Source organism: Drosophila biarmipes, chromosome X, assembly GCF_025231255.1.
Source record: "Drosophila biarmipes strain raj3 chromosome X, RU_DBia_V1.1, whole genome shotgun sequence".
NCBI classification, from domain to species: Eukaryota; Metazoa; Arthropoda; class Insecta; order Diptera; family Drosophilidae; genus Drosophila; species Drosophila biarmipes.
The window spans coordinates 14,104,280-14,122,912 of NC_066611.1; the positions used below are offsets into that span (position 1 = coordinate 14,104,280).

General features: G+C 40.8%; 2 protein-coding genes across 4 annotated transcripts in view; both read right to left on the minus strand.

The window, feature by feature from the left end:
• Positions 1–18,633, minus strand: part of LOC108025892 (uncharacterized) — a 53,354-nt gene that overhangs the window by 23,083 nt on the left and 11,638 nt on the right. The gene's annotated exons all lie outside the window — the stretch shown is intronic.
• Positions 4,153–4,404, minus strand: LOC122818616 (uncharacterized). The gene has a single exon (XM_044093064.1). The coding sequence runs from the start codon at positions 4,402–4,404 to the stop codon at positions 4,153–4,155; it is 252 nt and encodes an 83-aa protein (XP_043948999.1).

Sequence of the window (18,633 nt, forward strand, 5' to 3'; positions counted from 1 at the left end):
GAACATTTTGTGCAAGTTGTGCAACCAAAAGACTATTCAGACCACTGAATTCTAACGAAAAACTATGTTTTTTGATTCCGATTTTAAGGTTGTACATTCATAGATACTTATATTTTAAAACTACAATTTATTTGGTTTTTGGCAAGCAAGTTTTGCCTACAGGCAATAAAAATCAACATCTTTCATTACTTTAAAAACTCAAGATGGATATTTTGCCAGTGGAGCACTTGAAGGTGTCCTTTGGCATCCATCTGCCCGTTGCCCCCGGGGGCGGGGAAAACAAGATGGAAAACATTTTTGTTGGCTGCAACAATGGCTCAAGTGCTGAGCTGACTGGCTACATGAGCTGACTTGAAAGACCGCGTTTTTGCCCAGCTTAGCGCATAGTTAAAATTTAATGAGAAGCCCGTCTTTCCCAAGGGTTTTAGCCCCACCAACCACCTGCCACCACCCACCCGCTGCCGGAAAAGGTGCAAAAAGTGGTGAAAGTTTCACTTTACAGGGCCCTGCGGCTTTTCGCAGCTGAATCTCGGCTGCAGATTCATTTAGCCTGCCTCGAAGGCCAAATAATTCAAAATTTCCAGCAAAATCTGTGAGCTTTCTGGGTGGGGGGGAGGATGTCCTGATTAAAACTGCAATCCGAGATGCCGATGCAGGCGGAATCTCTGTTTGTATTTCTGTATAATGGGGCTTCTCTTCTGCCGCCGCCGTTGTTATTGTTATGGGCAAAACCAAAAATACTCGCAAAAGTCTTAATTAAATTCAAATTTGAATACAGAGTTTACGAACTTTTGGCAGCAGGGTGTCTGCCCTCGATATTAAGTTTCTCTTTTATTATTTCCAGCATTATCTGCGGTCTGAAAGTGGGTTTTTTTTTGGAAAAAACTAGAGAACAGTAGTGGAAAAAATAATTAATTAATTAAAATCATGTGTAATTTTATCAGTTATCCATATGTATTTCAGTTCAATTTATGGGTAAATTTATTTGAAAACATAAGATGGCGTTTTATTTAATTAAAGGAAATTAAATCAGGCGGCAGAAAAGTTGAAAAATTTCCACCTACAATTGGCCTAATTGAGTTGGGTTCGAAAGTGATTGACCATGACAAGTTGTTGGAGCTGTCTGCGAATATTTCGCAGTTAATTTCCGTTGGCAAGGCATAAAAAGAGGATAAAGCCGGATTAGCACAACCTTTTGTTTCGCATTTCACGTGCGATTTAAATCCGCTTACGCATGATGGCAATTGCATTTGAGCTCGGCTACCGATGGCCAGGGGATCCATTATATATTACCACTCAAAACTGGAACACTCGACAGCGGCAGGTGGACTCTAGGCGAAGACAGGACGAAGTGACAGCAATAAATCTCGGTTTAATGGCACCAACTTGAAGTGAGCGGAGGAGCAGGATGGGGGAAAGGCCTCCGGTTAAGCCGAGAGCTAAGTATGACAGCGGTTGATCGATGATGGGTGGTGTTGGGGGGACGAGGCCCAGCTCCACTCTACCTGCTGCCATTGTGATGCAATTAACGGCCCCAAGGCCAGAGCCAATTCCAATGCCAATGCCGATGCGTCAAGGATAATGGAGGATGTGGGATGCGGGATGCAGAGTGCAGGAGTTGCAGCGGTGGAAAAAGGCAAATCGAATCAGCGAATGAGAATGTCAGCCAGGGCCAAGGTCGAGGGCGGATGGCCAGGGCCAAGGGCCAGGGGCCAGGGGCCGGGCAGCATGTCATTTCATCCTTTAATTGCGTTGCCATGTAGCCGAAGCCTGGATCCCAGGATCCCAGGATCCGCTGACCATCTAAATGGAAGTGCCCGGCCGAGTCGCTAATTCGATTCATACACTTGTCAATTCAACTCAATTCCGCTCGATTCACTGCGATTCCGGGGGAATCCTGTCGCCAATACATTATTCAGGCGCTTTCATCAGCTGCCGCCTGTGCTGGGCGGTAATTAATTAATTTGCCGCATGTCCACGTGATTGATGGGGCGGTCAGCCGCCGAGGAAGTGTCAAATGCCAAGCGGGCACATTCCAATCCGCAAATACTCTCCAAATGTCCACACTTTTGGCTTGTGCCAGGGGCAAGGCCAGTAATTAAATCAGAGGGGTAAGGCTTGGCCCTATTATGATAAATAAACAAGGGAATTTTCGTAATAGAGGAGTAGGTAGGTCCTAGGAAGTCAAAGGATGTCGTTTATAAGAAAAAACATCCAGAAAAAAGTCCTTGAACTGGCCTTCATTTGCAGAAATTAAGGAATTAATGGATTAATTCATTCAATTTAGAAATTAATAAGCCTATTCAAGTAGCTATACAGGAATTAATCTTTAATGCAGTTAATTTTCCAATATTTATATGTGTAATAAATACAATTCTTGATGATTTATTTACTACTAGAAAGGAAAGGATTATAACCTTGGTAAATAGACCATATATTTAAGGCCTTAATGGACTTAGAAGGGCTTAGAATTTTTTCCCTGAGTGTACTGCTTAAGAAATCATAATTTTATTAATTGTTAAGGACATTTTCAAGTATTAAAGTTACATATCAGAAATTTCTACTCCGCGCCTTTCCAACCTTCATTAAGTTTTCTGCCGGAATATAGTACACCCTTAAGCATCGAAATTTCCTGGAAAATGTGCCTCCAACAGCTGCCAACCATACCAATTAAGATGTCAGATTGCCGACTCACGAAATGTCTACATGCTCCACAATTGCCAGACATCATGATTACCCAATTTTCACCGGAAACGAGATTTAATTTGGCCTGGAGTAATTACAATAATGACTGCCTGTGGCCACTGTCACCTAATCCACTTGTCCCCATTTCGAACTCCGATCCCGATCTCTCAACGCGACAAAGGTGCTTGGCGTGCCCAAGTACTTGGCATCCCCGAATCTGCATTTATACTTTGGTTTCTGGACTGCCGCATTGTTTTATGGATATCAAGTGCGCTCTGGGGGCGGATGCTATTCACTCTTGTTTCGATGGAACTTCAATTAGGTGCTCGAATCCTCGAGAATTCCCCAGGGGCGATGCGAATATCGGCAGGCGGTATTTAAAAAATGCCATCATTAAACATGCCGGGCACAGCTCGCTGGCTAAATTTTTACTGCGAAAAGGGCGGCCACTTAAAATGTAATTAAACTTCAGCCGGAAAAACAATATCAAACTGATTTTCTGCGATAATACGAAGGCAAGTAGTTAATATTGTAAAAAAATGAATATATAATTAAATGTATAGAGCGATTTCCTAAGGGTTTTGCCAGCCTGAGAAAAGATGGTTAAAGCGTGTGCCATTATATGGAATTTTTAAACCTATAGTTTGCAAAAATCATTGCCTAATTATATGGGTAAGTTTAATAAATTAATTGAAATTTGTTGTGCTACTCCAATAACCTTTTTCCTGTTTTCCTCTGTAAATATATGCATTTTGTGGGATATTAATGATATATATGTAATAAGTAACTTATTTTGATAATAATAAGCAACTTATTATCTTAAAGTATAGGATTATCAAATCTCTAATTATTATAAATATAGATATATTATTATGGGTTTTTTTAAAATTAAATTTAAATTTATATAAATCGCTACTTTATATTTCTAAATACTTAATACTTAAATTAGTTATATAGTCAATTCTTAATTTAAAAAAATATACTTTTTACTGTAAAGAAAATATAATTTTTTGACAGGGAAATAATTGTAGTTAGATCCTGTTATTTAATATTATTACACCCCTGCATCGAGTATCTTATAGATGTTATAGTAACTTTCAAAACATTTTTTTGCAATATACCTTTTCTAATTGCCGAAATTTATATTTGGCACTGAAAAGTTTTAATGACCAATGGGTAATTTTGAAATTTTGAAGAATTGTGCACTGAATTTTCTGCCAGTGCACGCCCTTCCTGTTGTCAGCTAAGCACTCTGCCCGCTGCTTTATTGTTTCTTGGCCTCGCTAAGATCCTCGCTGCTTAGCAGGACATTAAGTATGCGCCCGAGTGGACCGGGCAGCAGCTGTGCTGGGGGTGTCTTGTGTCTCTGTGGTGTTTCTGTTTCTGTTTCTGTTTCTGTTGGGGGCTCTGCTCCCCCGGATGGTGTACTGTTGGCAACTGAAGAGTGCCCCAAGGGGCCGGGACGCACTACCTGTACGGCTCGTGGAACTCCTCGCCGGTCTCCAGGTCCAGGAGCAGCTCCTCGCTGTGGAAGCTCAGGTTGGGGCTGCCCAGCGACGACGACGTGGACGGCAGGCTCTGGATCCGGTTCGAGCTCGAATTCTGGGGCGTGGAGCTGGAGCTCAGGCCCCCGCCCAGCGGCAGGAGGTCCATGAACTGGCTGAAGCGCCCCTGGCGCTGCTTTTGCTCGGTGTTTATGTGGATGTGGATGATGTTCATGCTGCTGCTGCTCGGACTTTGGTTGGTGGGGGTGGTGGGGTGCGGGGGCAATAAAATATCATCAGTGCATCATCAGTATATCATCATCATTATCAGCGTTCATTTCATCAGCGAGCAGCGTTGGTCAGGCAGAGGGACGGGTTGGAGGGGTAAAGAAAGTGACAGAAAGTGACAGAAAGTGGGGGTTATATACGCCGAAATGGCCACACATATGCTATATGGGGTTGTAAATATCTATACAGATACATATGCTTTACAATTTCACCTGTACACTTCGCTTAGTTTCGCTTGATTTCGTTTTAAGCCCGCCTTGCAGTTTTTTATGGCCGCGTTTTTGAGTGTGTTTTTGTCTTGTTTTAGATTTATACTTATTTATGTGTATTTTTATGCATTTATCTGTTTGTTTTCTCTGTTTGCTCGCCGCTTTATTTGTTTGTTTACACTGGCCCCTCTGGTATTTTGTTGTCTATCGATGCAGCCACTGTGTTTTTTATGCCATTTCACTTTTTACGAGCCTTCATTTTAATGCGTCATAAAACGAAAAGTGTTGGGTTCTTGCTGCCATTCATGTCGCTCTTTTCGCTTGTCTGCCTCTGTACACAAATGTTAAATGCTGTTTTTTATTTCGCATATTTGCCGAGCTTTTCGTGATATCCTGGCAGTGGGCATGCAGGGGTTAAGGATCGTTGGGGATCAGGAAGGAGGGTCGTCGGCCCGCTCGGGTTAATTGGCCAAAATATACAGGACCCTTGGACCACAGGGCGTATGCGTTATTAATTCTTTTGGGTTCTATACATCAAATGTACAGTAGAGCCTAGGCTTTGGGGTTTTAAACAAAAAATTTATTTATTTTCCCCCGGGTAAAAACCACTTAATAACGCATCCAGCGGCTGTCAGCAAATATCACGTATTAATTCAATTATTTGCTTAAATGTATTTGCGGTTTTTTACACAATGTTTAATTTTGTTGCCATTTTTAAATGACTCTATTGTTCGCTAGTTATGTACACATTTATTTACACACCGGCTCAGTGAAGGGACAAATCGAATTAATGGGACACGTTCATTTGGGGTTTTCCTTTTATTCCAATTCTGTGGTGATAATATTTACTCGGCAGTGTCAATAGGCAAGGATACGCGTCAATTTAATTCAATTGTTTGCCAAAATCCCCAACTAAACGAAATTAAAATTAAAAAGTTGCGTGAAATGGGGGAAAAATGCGTATAAATGTGAATTATTAAATCACTTTGTGTTCAAGCTCTAATGTTGGATGTTTGCGAAGTTTGGCCGGAATTTCCGCCCTGGGCGCGGTATTCTTATGATGAGATTTATGTGGCTCCGCCCGCCCCCTCGCCTGGCGGCATTATTTTTATTGTAATTTAATGAGTTCTGAGCCTAGGGCCGGGAATCGGGAAGTGGATTCGAGCGGGAGGTGAATGTGTGTGGCTTTGGGGGATTTCCGCACGAGTCTCTGGCGGCAACTTCAGCTGGCGACTGGCAGCTGGCAGCTGGCTGGGGCCAAAGCCCATCATCATCAGCAGCTGAGTCGGCCGAGACAGCTTCCAATTGCGCCTTAATCAGTCAGCTGTCTCCTGTCGCCCAGCCCCGACGCACCCCGAACTCCTTGCATATGCCGTGGCCTATTGAAAGGAAATGTAGGTCTCCCCCGGCACGGCTCTCTGGGCGTGAATTCGCACAAACGAAAATATTACGAAGCGAATAAAGTACAACTTTTGTTGAAGTCCGCCAATTATTTTCACTTATCTCTGTCGAGTCGCTTTCCCTGAGTTCCGAGGTTTCACGGCGAAAGCAATTACCTTAATTAGTCTTGCGTGGCGCGGAAAACTTTAGTGTTGAAACAGCACTACTTGTAGGTTTATAAAACAACGCTTTATCCCTAAAAACTCTACAAAAATATAAAAAAAAATACTCAAAAAATTAATTTAAAAATAAGTATACATTTTACTTGTGTAAGGATTTGAAAAATATATTTTTATATTTTTATTTTAGTCTTACTTTACAGGAAAAACTTATAAGCAACAATTACTTTAAATAAAATATTACCAACAAATTGTTAAAAAAAAATTACTGCTTTTTTAAATTTATTTAAGTATTTTTAAAATGTATATATATTTGCCTGAAATTGTCTTTCCTGGCAGAAAAATTCGTAAGTTGAAATAAAGATTTTCAGTGCATTATTTTTATAACAAATAAAAAGCATTTTAAGCTTTAAGTACCTCAAATCAAATATAAAAAAAAATAAATTTATTTTAAGAACTACAAAAATTACTCTTCCTTGCCTACAAAAATGTTTTAGTTAAAATACAAAAAATACTTATAGTTGTAGAGTATATGAAACACAACTAAATCACATAAAATATTAAAATAAATAATAATGATTACAAAAATTAATAACTCAAAGATACTGTGCACTAAAAAATATATTTATTTAATATTTGTATATTAATATGCCATGTTATGTTATGATATTCCCATTTCATCATGTATTTCACCAACCTCGAATTATGACAAGTACACAACTAATTAATTAATATTTTTCCCAGGGCCTACCTTACCCTTGACATTTTTCATTAACCCTGCCCTGAAACTGTCTTCCACTTCAATCTCACAAAGAAGCAGACTTCCTAGAGCCATAGGTATGTATATTTAGACGGCCTGGGCCCGGCGTCGAACCTCTTTGGGAAATTATTAAGGCGAGAAAGGAGAGCTGCTCGAGGCGGGGGCCAGGGAAATGAAAGGAAGGAAAGAAAGGTAGTTCTCGTGCATGTAAATCAATAAGCTATCAATTACTTGGCCCGAGCAAATATTGATGTGAACCCAAACGAGTGCGTTCCACATGTCGCTGTGTGCGACACTCTGTTTATTAATAACTCAAAATGCCAGCCGCCTCGGAAAATGGAGCAAACTTGTTAGCCAGCCCGGCAAGTCTTCGGGGGCCGCAAAGCGAATTTGCCGGTAATGGAGGCGGTACTCCGACCCAATACACACTGTACAGTGTACACTGTGCGGGCACTCATTAAATGGCAACTTGTGCTTTTGGGGGCACTTTCGCCCGCTTATACAAGCGTGTTTAACGACAGTTGCCTGTTTATGGCCAACGAAAAGGCGAGTGCCAAGTGCGAAAGTGCCAAATCAGAGTGAAAGTTTTGCGAGCAGCCTCTTCATCGGGTCCGAGCCAGCTTTAATCCCGAGTCCTGGCCAATTTGGTGGGCCAACAGGCGGCCGGATGCTGGAAAATTCGATGCAACTTAAGAGCACTTTGCTTAATCACTTTCGAAGATAAGTTCATAATTACCTTGAAAACTTTTCGAATCTGCTTAGAGCATTGAAACAATTTCGTGGCTAGCCGTTAGATTTAATGTTATTAAAAGTTTTTACTGGGGTTTTGGAATAAATGAATGCCCATAATGGAGTTTATTTAAGAGTTTTTAGTTATTAAAAGCGGCAAAGTGGCATTAAAAGTGGGAGAAGATTGCTTTATTTAGTTTGTTAAAAACTAGCCAGAATATACTTGATATTGAGAAGAGAAAATCGTGTTTTTTTGTAGGTTAAAAAGTATGCTTAATTTGCAAAAAAACTAGCAAGAATTTCTTTGATATTAAAAATACAACATTTTATTTCCTAACTGACAAATGATTTAAGGCAAAATCCTTCTTTGAAGAAATAATAATTTGTTAAAAATGTTTGGCTTTTCCAGCTCGAACTCTGTATTAATTCGTACAATAAAGACGATGGAGAGGCCTTCCTTAATCAGCTTGGAACAAGGTGGAGCAGGGCCCTAATAAGCCCACGAGGATACTCAGGTCTCCCCGCTTATAGACTAGTTCCAGCCCACCGACAAACGACTTAACCAGATTTGGGGAATATTGATTGGAGAGCCGAGCCCGCATAAGTAGGCCATAGTAAGCCAATCCCCAGTGAACTTTGGGACTTGGGCTGCCAGACGAATATTTCCGGTTCTAATTATGTTGGTGCCCAGCCTTCCACACTTCTGCTACACTTTTTCCATGGCCCCGGCCCCCGGAAAAACGGGGGGGCGGTTAAACACAGAGCCCGGCGAGTCAAATTAGCAAACATTTTGGAAAATATTTACGCACAAAGTCTGCTCCTCCGTCAATTGGCCAAGACCCAGCGATCAAATGAGCCGCAGCTGTGTACACACAAGTCCTGTTCGAGTGTGTGTGTGTGCGAGTGTGTCGCATCCTGTCTGTTTGTGTGTGTGTGTGGGCCAGAGCCTTCAGGCATTTCGGTTGGAATTTGCAAGTTTGCCGTGGCAAAACTTCATCGCCAAGGATGGGGGCTGTGCGCCAGCAACTTAGAAACAGCTTTGAAAAACGACAAAGTTGACTGACTGCCCTGCGCCGTGTTGTGGCCTGCAATTGGACTTTTCCCTCAGCTCGGTTACATTTCAATTGGCGAAGAACAATGTGGGCATGCCTGGGAGGAAAAATAGCCAACGTTAATCACGGGGCTGTCTCACCTTTAATTGACTAATTGGAAAATAATCAGAGCTAGGCGAAAGCAATCAATAAACTAAAACAATTGGCCAGGCAGCCTGTCAACAAGTGTAGAACCGCAAAACGGCCATCATAAAATGGGGGAAAAATACAAAAAAAAACCTCTGGAATAACGAGCGCAATCTGTCACACAGGGGCCGTAAAAGGGATGCCGCAGGAGTGGCCAAATGAGAGGCGGGATGTGTGGACATATACACTACATTTTGATATGCACGATGGCAAGAAGTGATTGGCGAAAATGGTCTGAATTTGCACTCGCTGTCCCCCCGATTGTCACGCATCGAATGCAGCGGCACGTGTCCCGGATCACGCCCCCTGCCACGCCCCCCGGGGGCGCCGCCCCCACAGCTTAGCAAGCGCTTAGCCCAGAGCAAAGTGTAACAAAATCAGGGGCAACATCACAGCAACATCGCAACCACATCAAGTAGCCGCCACCGAGCCATCACTGCGCCATTTTGCCCTTCTGCCTCCCTTCCGCTTTCCCCTGCTCGCTTCCGTTTCCGCCCGCCATGGTGTGTGTGTGTGCGTGTGTAGTAGTGCGTGTCTGAGCACGCTAAGTGTGTGTGCTTTGAAGTTTTTACTTTTCACATCCACACACGCCCGCAGACGCGTTGCCTACTTTTTGGGGCAGCGTGTGTTTGCCTGGCCTTTTGTTTTGTTTGCTTTAAGCCAAAAACCGAAGGCGCAGAGTAGGCCGCTTTGCGAAATACCCTCGTTTTTTTCAAGGCTAACTAGCTTTCGGGGCTGGGCCATAAAAGGTCCTGCAGGAAGATTACCTAGCTGAGGGGGGAAAAAAAAGCAGGTTCTTTTTTAACACTTGCAATGCATTGCAAACGCACTCAGGGGGATTTCTTCTACGGCCACTCAGCATGTTTGAGTCTTAGTTTCTGGCCAGAACTTGTAGTTTTAATAAATTAGTTCAAGTCGGTGTAAAAATTATAAGGCGGAAAGGCATTTTTCCCTGGGGGGAAACAAACTATGAATGGCTTGAAGCTGTTATGTTAAATTTAATTGCATTAAGTTATTTAAATTTGATGTCAAGCAAAGAGTGATGTTAAACTTCATAATTTATTTAATTTAATTTGTTTTTAAAACTTCAAAGTGTATTTATTTTAAAATATTTTTATACATTTTTGAGAATATATATGTGTTTCCCAACAGTTCAAAAGGAGAAGATAACTAAAAGTTATTATAAGATATTAGTTTAAATTCGATTCTAGGCAAAGAATTATTTTATTTAAGCGCATAACTTATTTAAGTTAAAATCTTATACATTTTAGGGAAAAAGAATATATATATATATATAAATATATAAATAGTTAAAATTTTATTCAAAGCAAAAACAATTTTTTTTGAAAACTTCATAACATATTTAAGTTAATGTTTAATGTTTAATTATAGAGACAAATATATGTTTGCAAAATATTTAAAACAGAAAAAAACTTAAAGAAATTAGAAGATATTTGATTTTATTAAATTCAAATTCATTAAAAACTTTATATTTTTTTATTAAAGAAGATATATTTTTTGTTTAGAATATGGTTTTCCAAGAAAATAACCCACAGTCTAGCAATTAGCAGTGTTACTTTAAGTAAGTAAGTGCAATATTATTTATATTAAATAAACTCCAAGATAAAATATAAAATGCTTAAAATATTTCCAGAAACTTTGAAACTTCCAACTTTCTCTGAACATTTTGACGAATCATTGTCAGCGATGGGTGAAGCTTGTGTTCCTTTGAAAAAATGCCGCTGGCTAAGAGCACACTGAAAAAAAAGCTACTAGCTTTTCTTCAAAAATATATATTTCTTTAAAATAAAACAGGTAACAGAGAGTTGCCTTAAAATTATAAAAAAATGTTTGTTGGCTTAGATAAAAATATAAATGTTTCCAGTGCACTTCTACCCACTGCCCCTGCCTTGTAGTTCTTTGTGTTGATTTCGTTTCATGTTTTCACTTGCTTCGCTGGCTGCCCTCCCATTTCTCTGCCTTTCTTCCGGCTTTCTCCGCTGCGAAAGCGAAGGCGACAAGGGTCACTCGCAGGGTCCTGCCAAACAAATTAACTTACGCCTATGGCTTAGATGCGGGCGGAGTTTAGCGCTCGAGCGAGCACCTGGCGAGGATTTGGCGCAATGTAGGAGCTGAGGGCGCCCAGAAGGACGACAGGATTTCGAGACACAAAATGGCATTTAGCTCCAATCGCGCGTCTAATTTGCTATGAATACAAATTGAAAATTGATTTGAGAAATGACTGAGGTAACGACATATAAATGGTAGCGATTTGCCAGGTATTTCGTGGGGCAGCAGTCGTCCTTGTTTTTGTCCTGTTCCCTCTGTTACCTCTGCTCCCTTCGCCCAGCTGCACAGCCCTTAAGCGGCGTGCTATTGATTTTGCTGCCCTGACCCACATCCTGGACACACGAACGGAGCCCTGCTCCTCGTAGCATGCATAATTCACGCGCCTTAAATTGTGCTCCAGCCATTTCAAGCATTTTCAGTCCTTTCAACCATGATTGAGGTGCGAGTGGGCTTTGGGCTTTGGGCTTTGGTTGCCTGAAAATGTGCGAGGTGTGCGTGGGTGGGTGGCAGCAAATTAGTTTATCTTTTGATTTAAATTCCAATTAAGTCTGCCAACTGCCAGGCGACTGCCATTCTTCGCTTTTTTCGGACTGGCCCACGGGGCGTATGTGGAACGCTTTGTGTGCCGACTTTCATTAGTTTAGCCATGCACAAGCTGTGCACAATGGCAGATGCACTGAATCATAATTCTCACCAGTTAACAAGAAATATATATTTTATTCTCTTACGTATGCAGATTTATGCCTCAGCATTTTCCCAGAGGTTTTCAGGGGGACAAGCTTCCTCGTTTTTCCACAATTTGCGGTGATCTAATCATCTCTGGCACTTGTCAAATCACACTAAAAACTCCTCAATTAAAAAGTTATATTCTAACTGGGATTTCGTAAAATAAAAAATACTTTATAATGCTCTCCTGGCACACTGACCCCAGGTATTTGCTAATTAAGCCGAGCAAGCCATGTGAGTTGCGAAACAATTTAAGCCAGGCAATCAAAGTACGCAAAAATATAAACGGGAAAGCTGGTTAAAACAAATCCCCGCATTTTAACTTCCGCCGAAGTGGCGCAGCAACCGGAAATGATATAATTGCTGGAGGATGGTGTGCGATTATTGCATTCCCACGAGGGCAGCGCGGCAAACATGTTGACTATGATTAAGGACTAATTATGTTTGCATTCGTGTGAAAATGCTGCGCGCTATATTTGCAACCAGTTGGCTGTGTAGGTGTGTACACGAGGTGAGATCCCAGGATTCAGGGATTCAAGGATATATAAAATGGCCTAGCCATAGGCAGGGGGGCACCTAATTAGCAGACAGGCTGCGAGAGCTAATAAACATGAATCAAACAACTTGCAGATGCCACTAGAACATGGCTATAATGAGAGTGCTTTATATATAATACAGAAAATACCAGAAAGATAAAATCGGAAAATAATTTAATAGCTAATTTAAAGATTTGCGGAGGTCTTTAAAAATTATTACAAGCCAAAGTTTTCCAGATAAACCATCAAAAATGATCCATTTCCGCTGCCTGCCTTATATATATAGTTGTCTGGACTCTCCCCCATGTAAGTAATAAACAGCCTAATGGCTAGGAGCCATAATATTTAACCGAGCTTAACGCCAAAATTAGAGACCACTGGCGGCTAATAACTTTTACTGCCCAAGGGCTTAGAGGCTGGCAGTCTACTCATAACTTATTTATGGCCAGCAGAGCTAGATCTTTAAGTGGAGCCAAAAAAAAGGGCTTTAACTGCAGCCGGGGCTAAGGAAAAGGGAAAGTAATTCACCTGGCAGCTGTGTTTTGGTATATGCAGTGCAGAAACATTTTCATGGCACACTTGGCAGCGTCTTTAATTGCCGGACCAGGGCCAATTCATTGCCGCCCTTTATGCCTCGTCCTTGGTCCTGCCAGGCTGCCATCCTGCAGATGTCAAAACAGGACCCGCCCGGGCCTTTTTTGGACAGCTTCCGCCTGGCAGGGCTCTGGCTTTCCACCCGTTTCGCTGCTAAATTGTTGCCGAGCTCTAATCCAGAAGCGATTATGCAGAAATGCGAGTGGAAATGGAAGTGGATCCCGATCCTGGCCACCGGCCAGTGGCCACTGGTGCCTCGCATGAGCCTTTGTGGCCGGCGCATAATTAAATACAAAATGCGTTTAATTATGAGTGGCGTGTCGGAGGAGCCCATGGGAAATGTGGCAAATAAAAATGGAAGCAACAATATCCCACGCAGACAATGGGGCGTTGATGCATTGCATTTTAATGATGCTGCACTGCATTGCTCTACTTTCACTCTGCGTGGGAGGTGGGGGGTGGGGGTGGGTGCTGTCCTTACACTATGAAAACCCACTGGCACACCGCCCACTTTCACAATATCCTGGCCGAGGGCCCCATCCCTGCCCCGGCACTCTCTCCTCAGCAATTTGATTTCAATTTCGACTTTGTTGTCGTTGATTATGCCCCGTTGCTGCGTTTCAGTGTTTTTCCCAGTCATTTGATTAGTGCCAGGAATTGCCAGGCTCTGCGAGCAAGGATAATGAAAATAAATAGCAAAAAGTGTCGATGATGAGATTGCTTTTGTGGTCCATCTCCGTCTGTGTGGGCCGCCTCGGGAAAACAATGTGCCGTCAGCGGCTATTTCTGTGACAAATAATAGGCTTAGGGGCGGAAAAACCAACTGCCGACTCCTCGCTCGCAAATAACAATCTGTGTGCTCTATTACGGGCATAAAATTCATAATTTTCAAAGCTTTTCCTCCTCGCTTTTTTGCCCCAGCATGTGCGCATATTTGTGTGTTCCTTTGTACTTAAGGCCTGAATGAGGAGTTCTGGCCTGGCTCATATGAAACTACAATTTAACATTGTGTTTTATTTGGGAAAACAGTTTTGGAAAATCTATATGGAAACCGTAGTAACATAAAAAATGGCTGCACATAATAAAAAGTATTATTTAGTTGACTAGCATACGATTTAAAAAACACATTATTCAATATTTCCAAGATCTGATTAGTTCTTGCACATTTTTTAGATTTATGTAGGACTTAAAACAGATATAAAATTATGCAAAATATGTATTATTTTCGTTTAAAATATTGTCTTTAATGAGGAATGAGGAATTTTATTTTATGTATATATATTTATTTTATTTATTATCCCCTCACAGCATAACTTGAATATAGGTTCTAGCAAAAAATAGTAACTATTAAAATTATTAAATTTTTTAAGACCTTCAGATTTAAGGTCAGTTGTAAGATTTTATTTAGAAATCATGCAAATATACATGAACACAAAATTGGCTATTCATATTTATTAAATGTATTTTTATATTAATTATTCCTTAAAAATATAGATTGTGTCTCAGTTCCGTAAAAAATTCGTAGCTATTATATTAGATGTTTTAAGACCTATTTTATTTATGGTCAACTTTAAAATTTTATTTATATATTATGAAAATCCAAAGGAATACAAAATTAGCTATTAATATGTATTTAATTTTTTCCCCTAAATATCCCCTTCTTGAGTCTTATTCCTACCTCACAATCGTGTCTCATTTAACCTTAATTACCTTTAAACAAGCTGTGCCTCTTGAAAGAGAGAATTCATTAGGTTTTCAGAAGACATGCTTGCATTTTATTTCCCCCCCGGCCGCTTTCTCCAGCCAACTGTTTAGACTTTTTTCCACTACTAATTTGTACACACATGTACAAATTTAATTTCTTGCCTGGATGCCGCTTTCTTTTCCCTGCCACTGTGTGCACTGGGGGGTTTTTAATTATACGACACAGCCAAACACCACAATAAAAGTACACACAAGTTCACATGCGAATTCCGGCATTTGTATGCCTACCCAAAAACGCAAGAAAAAAAGACGAGAAAAAAAAATAAATAAATAAAGGGAAGAAATTTTGGGCATGGGAGGATATGATGGCGCCACTTGGCCGCCATTGTTGTCGTGCTAAATTGCAGGACCCACCGCCCTTTCTTCGTCCTTACCACACACACCCCTCCCCCCTGCAGTCATGTATGTATATGTATTTCAACTTTTCCACATGTGGAAAAAAGAGGAAAATGGGAAATTTCATCCTGCCCGGCTTGGCTTTCACAACTTTCACGACTTTCACGACTCCGTGGCCTGTCACAATGGCAATATGCAGATGTCTGGCAAACCCTTATGGCCTACACTCCCCCTCACCCCTCCCCCGTCAGGGCCACGCCCACTCCCCCCACCCCCCGCCAACGCCCACCCTCAACGTGACGTATGCGTACCTTTTTCATTTATATTCAAATGTCACCAGAGCCTTGAAATCGTCACCGAAATGAAAGGAAAATCATTTCTTTGGGCTCGAAAAGGCTTTATTAATTAAGTCAGCATTGGCAAGTCCTTAAAAATTGTTAAATGAAGTAATTTGGTTGATTAAAAACACCTTTAGATCGAGTTACCAAGTGAAATTGTTATGAAAAAAGGTCTACCATATTTCAAAACCATTTTCAAAACAATTATTCTACAAATATTGCATTACCAGAATATCATTTTATGTCATTTTCGCACTAAAAAGCTCTTGAAAATATTCATGGAATTATTTCTAGTTGAAGACAGCTTGGCGAAAACTCAGAGGACATGCATAATTTTCGAGTGTCTTTCGGCTGGCACATATTTGATGTGGAATTATGGCAGGTCCTAGAAGCCCCGAGTGCGCAAAGCATATCAATATCGAGCCCCGGGAAGCGGCACGGGAGTGGATGCAGGGGCGAAACAATTTAGGAGGGGCCTCTCCTTTCCTGATGCGATGCAGTGGCTCCATGGAGGAGGAGCAGGAGGAGGCGGAGCGGCAGGAGGAGGAGCTCCAAGAGGAGCACCAGGATTAGGCCGAGGCCGGGCCGGGGCCGGGGCCGGGAGGACGTGCATGTTCATTCTGTTCCCTGGGATCCCACTTGGACGGCCTGTTGCATATTTCATGGCGCCTCAAATGAAGCACTTAAGCTGACAACATCTCGAGCGGCCGAGACATGGGCGTCCTCGGAGGGGGCACTTCAAATAACAGCCTGCCAGGCCAGGGCACAGTGGGGCAGAATGCTTGAAAACTGTTCAATACTTTCCAGACTTTACCTATTTTGATGGATCAATAATTTGTTCTCATCTAATGTGACTTTTTAGTAATCCAAATGTATTTCCCCTTTTTAGTTTTATATTTAAATTAAATTGTTAACAAAATGATCAGTTTGTTACCAAAATAAAAAACACAATTTTCAAAAATATTTACAATTTATATGAAATTCTAATTACCTATAACTTGTCTTGTGGAATTAGGGCAAAAAAAAATTATAATTATAATTATAAGTACATAAAAAAAAAATAAAAACAAATATAAAACTTATTTCGATTTTTTATAAATAATTTCAAGTAAATATGATTATAAACATTTAAATATAGTTATAAAATTGAAAATTTGTTAGAAAAAAATAATGAAAATAAAAAAATTGGGAAAATATATACTGTAAAAAGAAAAAACCTCTTTATTTAATCAATTTTAAGGTTTAATTGCGAATGTTCGCAGAAGGTAAAAAATAATGAGAACAACTATATATATTCCGCAAGTTTTCTCCCACTCATTGGCCACTTCAGACCACTGTGGCATATACTATATACCCACATATGAAATTGACTGAGGCACATCGGAATTGCGAACGCATAATCCGCCTCGCTTTTGGGAGGCACTTGGGAGGCCGCGGCTTATTAAATAAATGCCTCCTGCGACACTGATTGCAGGCGCATCTGCGGTACGGCAGCGGATCTGCCAGGAGTCCCAGGTAGTGTTAACGAGCACTGAAGTTACTCCGCCAATAAATAAATTACATTTCAGCGAAATGCCAAATAAATCGTCGCCATGACTACAGATACAGAAATCCAAGTACTTATAAATAATTCAGGAAAATATAAAGCACTTTAAATAAAATGGAAAATATTTTAAAATTATTTATTTAAGGCCGGCCCCTGCGCCTGGGACCTAAGAATATTAGATCAAATGGATGTGCTGTTTAATACAATCAGCTGTTCAATCAAAGGGAAACTCGATGAAGCATTTAAGATTGAAGGGCCCGCCTAAGTGGCCAGGACGCTCCTCAGCCCAGTCACCCATCGATTTTCGCTGGGGAAGAGTTGAGGAATGGCCAGAGGCGAGCGCCAGGAATTGGCCTCGGCCTCGGCCCCGAGCCCGGCCAACGAGCCGAAAAACTTAAAAAACAACTCCGGCAACAACAATCGAAGCCCATAAAGGCCAACTGAATAGCAGCGGCAATAAATGAAACACGAAGGCGCCGGGCGAGAACAAAAACAGAAACAAAATGCGAGCGGGAAAACTTTTTAGTACGCTATTAATGTTTAATTCGACTTATTTAAGTTGGGCACTTAATTTGGCCGGCTCCAGATGCGCCTCGAACGGAATGGCCCGCTGCTGATATAGTTGTGTGCACCCCACCCAGTCCCATCCCACTTCCCACTTCCCATACTGATGCCCAGTGCCAGCGATGAACCCACCCTATGCCCCGGTGCGTGACCTTTTCTTATTAAATGTTAATCATAAAAGCCCAAACCGAATGGCCGCTGCCCTCTAGGCTGGTGAAAATTGAACTGAAACGGGCTTATCGCCCTGCCCGCCCACTCCCACGCCCAATCCCAAGCGCAAACCCATTCCAAGCCCCAAAGACGCCCCCCGTTTGGCCAATGAAGTTGTCTTATAATCCGGTAATTAATTTCTGCGGTCTCCGGCATTGCGATGAGGATGGCTCCCGGGGATGGGGACTGGGCCTGGGCGTGGGAATCAGAGTGGGCATCAGACGGCGAGTGGGCGGGGTCCAATGAAAGGCAATGAAAGTGCCCAAGTGACAGGATAACAAATTAATAAACTTTCGGCTGCGGCAACAGCTCGTGAAATTCGACTAGAAAGCCCTGCCATTGATCATTCTGGCCAACTGGCTACCACATGGTCGGAACACCTAAACAAATAGTATTACACATAATCAAACAAAATAATAATCCACGAAAAACCTTATTTTAAAATTGGTAGTGTATTTTTATCATAAAAAAAATATTCCTTCAAAGCGAATGTTAAAATACCTACAAAAATTAAAAATACCTACAAACTCAGGAAAACAATTTGTTTTTAAATATAATTTATAAGTTTAATATTATTTAAAAAAAAAAAAAATCATTTTAGTTTCAATTGGGAGAAGAAAAGATTATTTTTTAAATGCTTTAAGTCGGAAAATTTGATTATAATGGAAGTAATAGATATATATAATGTGCAAAGAAGGATCGCTAAGATGTTTTTATTTTATCCATATATGTATGTGTATTCTCAGTGCTTGATTTACTATTTGTTTATTTATTTATTAAAAAAATTGTAATTTAAGTTTTATTTAGGAAGAGAAAAGATTATTTTTGGAAATCTTTAAGTCAGAAAATTTGATAATAATAGCAGTAATAGATATATTTAGCAAAAAGGTTAACTATACAGTTTTTATTTAACCCATACATAATTTTATTCGAAGAGCTTGATTTTTTATGTAAGTAATGCTTTGATTAAAACATTTTCGAACCTTTATAGTTATTT

Excerpts from the sequence above, each read along its gene's own strand:
- LOC122818616 (XM_044093064.1), bottom strand. The coding sequence starts at position 4,404 with ATGAACATCATCCACATCCACATAAACACCGAGCAAAAGCAGCGCCAG.